The sequence below is a fragment of the Phaethon lepturus genome, unplaced genomic scaffold (genome assembly GCF_000687285.1).
Source record: "Phaethon lepturus isolate BGI_N335 unplaced genomic scaffold, ASM68728v1 scaffold3165, whole genome shotgun sequence".
In the NCBI taxonomy this organism is placed as follows: Eukaryota; Metazoa; Chordata; class Aves; order Phaethontiformes; family Phaethontidae; genus Phaethon; species Phaethon lepturus.
The window spans coordinates 217-5,351 of NW_010538187.1; the positions used below are offsets into that span (position 1 = coordinate 217).

General features: G+C 46.8%; 1 protein-coding gene across 1 annotated transcript in view; it reads left to right on the forward strand.

The window, feature by feature from the left end:
• The window catches only part of ADCY9 (adenylate cyclase 9), a gene marked incomplete at its 5' end in the record, with an annotated part of 85,884 nt that overhangs the window by 211 nt on the left and 80,538 nt on the right, over positions 1 to 5,135 (forward strand). The window contains 1 exon segment of the mRNA XM_010286694.1: positions 1 to 1,499. This exon segment is cut by the window's left edge and continues 17 nt beyond it. Coding sequence (XP_010284996.1) covers positions 1 to 1,499 — 1,499 coding nt within the window.

Here is a 5,135-nt window from a genome sequence, read left to right on the forward strand (position 1 = left end):
AGGTGGCGGCAGTGGCCCCGGCCTCCGCCGGCAGAAGAAGCTGCCACAACTCTTCGAGAGGGCCTCTTCCAAGTGGTGGAACCCCAAGTTCGACTCCAACAACCTGGAGGAGGCTTGCATGGAGAGGTGCTTCCCGCAGACCCAGCGCAGGTTTCGCTATGCCCTCTTCTACATCGGCGTGGCCTGCCTTCTCTGGGGCGTCTACTTCGGCATACACATGAGAGAGAAACAGATTGTTTTCATGGTGCCGGCTCTGTGCTTCCTCTTGGTATGTGTAGTGTTTTTTGTGTTCACCTTCACTAAGTCTTATGCCCGCCATTACGTATGGACTTCGCTGCTGCTCACCCTCCTGGTTTTCGCTTTGACGCTCGCTCCGCAGTTCCAGGCTCTGAAACCTGTCTCAGGAAGTGGTGACATGTCCAATCAGACTCCCCCGGCAGATCCCGCAGACACTTGTCTTTCTCAAGTAGGCAGTTTTTCTATGTGTATTGAAGTGCTCTTGTTGCTTTACACGGTGATGCACTTACCCTTGTATTTAAGCTTGTTTCTGGGACTGTCGTACTCGGTCCTCTTCGAGACCTTTGGTTATCACTTCCGCGACGAGAACTGTTTTACACCTCTGGGAGCTGGTGCGGTTTACTGGGAGCTGTTGAGCAAAGCCTTCCTGCACATCTGCATCCACGCTATCGGTATTCATTTATTTATCATGTCCGAAGTCAGATCCAGAAGCACATTCCTGAAAGTGGGGCAATCCATCATGCATGGAAAAGACTTGGAAGTGGAAAAAGCCCTGAAAGAGAGGATGATTCATTCTGTTATGCCAAGAATAATAGCCGATGACTTAATGAAGCAGGGGGATGATGAAAGTGAAAACTCCGTCAAACGTCATTCCACCTCAAGCCCCAAAAACAGGAAGAAGAAGCCCTCCATACAGAAAACCCCCATAATATTCCGTCCTTTTAAAATGCAGCAGATAGAGCAAGTGAGCATTTTGTTCGCGGATATCGTTGGCTTCACGAAAATGAGTGCCAATAAATCTGCCCACGCTCTGGTGGGTCTCCTCAATGACCTCTTTGGACGCTTCGACCGCCTGTGCGAGGACACTAAATGCGAAAAGATAAGCACTTTGGGAGACTGTTACTACTGCGTTGCTGGCTGCCCAGAGCCCCGGGCAGATCACGCTTACTGCTGCATCGAGATGGGCTTAGGTATGATTAAAGCCATCGAGCAGTTTTGCCAAGAGAAAAAAGAAATGGTGAACATGAGAGTCGGTGTTCATACCGGGACAGTCCTGTGTGGCATTTTGGGAATGAGGAGATTCAAGTTTGATGTGTGGTCCAATGATGTCAATTTGGCCAATCTGATGGAGCAGCTTGGGGTGGCTGGAAAAGTACATATTTCGGAAGCTACTGCGAAATATTTGGATGATCGTTATGAAATGGAGGATGGAAAGGTGATTGAGCGAGTTGGTCAGAGCGTGGTAGCCGACCAGTTAAAAGGTACGTGCTTTTGTTTTGTGCTCGGTCTTTTTTTTTTTTTTTCTTTCTTTTACGAGCGAATGCATTTTCTCCTGTTGCATCTTTTGTGCTTGTTGACTTGCAAACTGAATGCGTTTTACATTTAACTCCGTGTGCCAGTGATCGGAAACACCGTGGGCATTATGGAATAAAAGATAGCACGGAGATAAGCATGAAAGATCTTCTGGGGTACTCAAAATGTACTTAGACTTAAAAACTCCTTTGCGTTCCTTGTGAGAGTACTGCCTGGTAGGGAGGAGAAGGTTAACGTGTTTGCTGCCTGCAGCAGGTTTTTGTTTTACTGTTGTGTGTCATCCTTTAATTCGGTAAGTAAACTTGTTAATTGACTTCATGTGCCATACATAGAGCATATGTGTTTTGCAAAATTACGTATCTCTGTGAAAAGTGGAGGTTTTTTTGGCTTTGGTAGATTTGGGACTGCGAAGGCATTTGGGAAGAATGACAGCTGGATTCACAGAGAGAAATGAGCACTGTAGATTTGGCAGTTTGATATAGCAAGTTGCTACAGTTCGAAATTAGGCTGGAAAAAGTTACTCAGGTGGTTCCGTGAGCTGGCGGAGGCTCCCGTTTCTGCAGCTCTAAGGATTTGGGGACGAAACTGCAAATTTGCCATTCGGAAAAGAAAATGAGGGATCCTTCGGTTCCCCTTGTGACTCGGCTGAGGGTCCGATTTTCGTTTCTCTAGAGGGCATTCACTTTGCAACGAAACCCTTGGCCGCTTTCTAGCAGCGCTTGGAAGCGCGGGCAGGAGGGTCGTGCGCGCCGAGGGCTCAATCGCCTCTTTACTACGAGCCGCGTCTCCGGTGCTGTGCCTTTGTCTCGCGGAGGTAGGGTTGTCGGCAGGGCTGGTAGCCCACGGTGGGGAGCGGGCGAGTCGAAACGGGAGCGGAACATGTCGCGAACCCCTTTTTATGCTAGGTGAGTTTATTCGTTCTGCCTATAAATGTACCCATTTTTATAAAGAAAGTGTGGAAAGCGGAGTGGAAGAAACCGAAGGAGTCGCAGGACAGCGTTGTGATGGGGGAAGCAGATATTTGTTGCAACAACTACGAAACGAGGCCAGGATGGTTGGAGAAAGGTCAGTAAGGACGGGGGGGGAGAGTATTGCAAAACACTGGTGGAAGCGGTAGCGGCAGGCCGCTCGCCTCTGGCAGGTGCTTATTTTGATGTGACACAAACACTTATTTTCGGTGAGCTGGCTGTCCGTCTGCGTACGGCAACAGGGCTGAAATGAGAGGCTTACGGGGAGGAGAAATATCGACAGTGACATTGGTGGCTGGAAGCCATAGAACTGAAGCAGATGTGTGTCCCTGGGCTTCGGCTTTCTGTTAAGCTTCTAAAAATACAAATTCAGTTAATTTCTTTGGAAACTGTTGACACTGGTGTGTTTCGGTGGAAGTGTGCTTTCACAAAAAAAGGGTGAGACATCATCTCTCTGTTACTCTAAGCGGAATCTTGCTGTTGCGGAGAAAATAAATTGAATAGGTTGTAGAGAAACAACCCTGCGGTATTTCCCTCTTTCCATCTACCTTTACAGCCCGATGCAGCGTGAAGGCCATGTTGTAGCAACAAATGAAATTCAGTGTTTTTGCTAAATTTTTAACTGGACTTGATATCATTAATCACAAAGTGACATGTACTTACTTGTGGAGACTGCTGGTACTGCTCTTAAAAATTTTTATTTATTTGTTTATATGTTCTAGGAGATCAGAAGAGTGATCACTGTGCAGAGCTATATACCCCATGCCAGGAGTGGTTTTTTCAGGGTCTTTCTCAGACTTCTGTTCCGTCCTTGGTTACGTTTATTGCGAGAGGGTGTCTCGGCAGCGCAGTGGTTTGGATTTTGCAGCTCTGAATGCCTTTCACAGGTCCTGCTTTTGCCAGGGCACTACAGATGAACAAACTGAAACACGGTCTTGATAAGATGAAATATGCTCTCTGGACTGACACTTTAATGGTCTCTTCTTACCCCGAAACCTAGCTATGAAAGCAACTGGAGCATGTGATAAGAATTACTTTAACGAGGCTTTGGGTTTTTTTTCCCCCTTTCCCTTCTGTATTTTGCTGTGGAACTGTAGTTAGCTTCCATTTCTTATCAATGTCTTACAGAGTTACAGAAATCAGAGTCTGTGTGTACTTTTTAAACCAAGCAGACCTCTGCCAAAACCACAGACCGCCTTTCTCCACAGGTCTGTGGCACGCGTAGCCTCTTTCCCGTCTGTGCCCAGACCCTCAGGGGCATGTGGTGGGTGCTATGGAGTTGCCCGTTTTTTCCTGTTTCCACAGTCAGATTACTTGGCTGATAGGCAAATGGCATCAGGGGAAGGAAAAGAGGGAGGGGGGGGGAAAAAAAGCAATGATAAAAGCAACCTAACAGCAGTGCCACAGGCTGGTGTCTGGAACCTGCCGCAGGGGAGGGTTTTGTTAAGGAGCAGCTCTGAGATTTAATAGAGTAAACTGAGATTTCACCTTTTAATTAATTGTCCTCTGCCAAGCACCTGCTCGGTTTTGTGAACGGAGGTGCTGTTAGGAAACTTTGCTTTGCTATTTTCCCTGAGAATTCATTGATAGTAGTGATAGAGAAGAGGAAGTTTGTGGTTGTTTAATTATGTCATACGGCGTATTCATTTCAAGTATGAAAGCGCTGCAGAGATAACAGACGCAAGCTTTGTTTCCCTACCGGTACTCCACTTCTCAGCTTCCTTTCAACCTCTGGTATCTTAATGATATCCTATTTTTTTATGTTGTATGTCTAGTATATTATCTCTTAATTGTCTGCGCTGCCGCGGTAATCGTAGCTATCTTTCCGAGGCCGAGTCAACATGATCGAGTAAAGTCTTCAGAGAGCGAAATGGGAGGTGCTGCAGAGTTGGTGTCCACGTTATGCACATCTCGGGACTTCCACCTAAGACTAGTTCTGGCCCGGGTCTTCGAACAGAAGTACCTCTGTGGCTGGAGCGCATCAAGCGTGCCTCTGGAGCGAGCCTCTCGGTTCGGTTCACCCAGAAGGAATCCAGGTACAGCTCTACAGTGCGCGCCGAAGCGTGGTACGCCGGAGTGAATCGGGCAAGCTGCTTCAAAACTACGCTCCCCGTTCCATTTGAAATACTAATGTGGATGTATTTAGTTATCCTGAGTTATCCTAGTGCTGCTCTGTGTTTTGTGGAATGGACGAGGCAACGCTAAATTTTTCTTTCCTCGTGCTGTTTTGTGGTTCACTGACATTTTTTTAGGATGGAAATATCTTTTCCTCCTTTGATGCTTCCTTGGCTCCTATTGCAAGAAGTGGGGTCCCGCTATGTTCCCTCGTGTTTCTGACTTCTGAATTAAGTAGATGGTGTTTAAAAGAAACCAACAAAGGGAGCGAGCCGCTGACGACCTTACAACTTCTGTTTCTGACTGCCTTTTGTTTTAAGATTGCTTAGGCCATCTGTTTTCCCAGCACCTGATCCCCTTGGATGTGAGGGGAGCACAGGAGAGCAGTCTTGTGGTGATTTTTTTTTTTTTTTTGAGGTCCACAGACAAACCCTAGACATCAGTTCATTTATATCTTCCATAATAATTTTCCATAGGATTTGGGACAAGTCACTTTTTCTG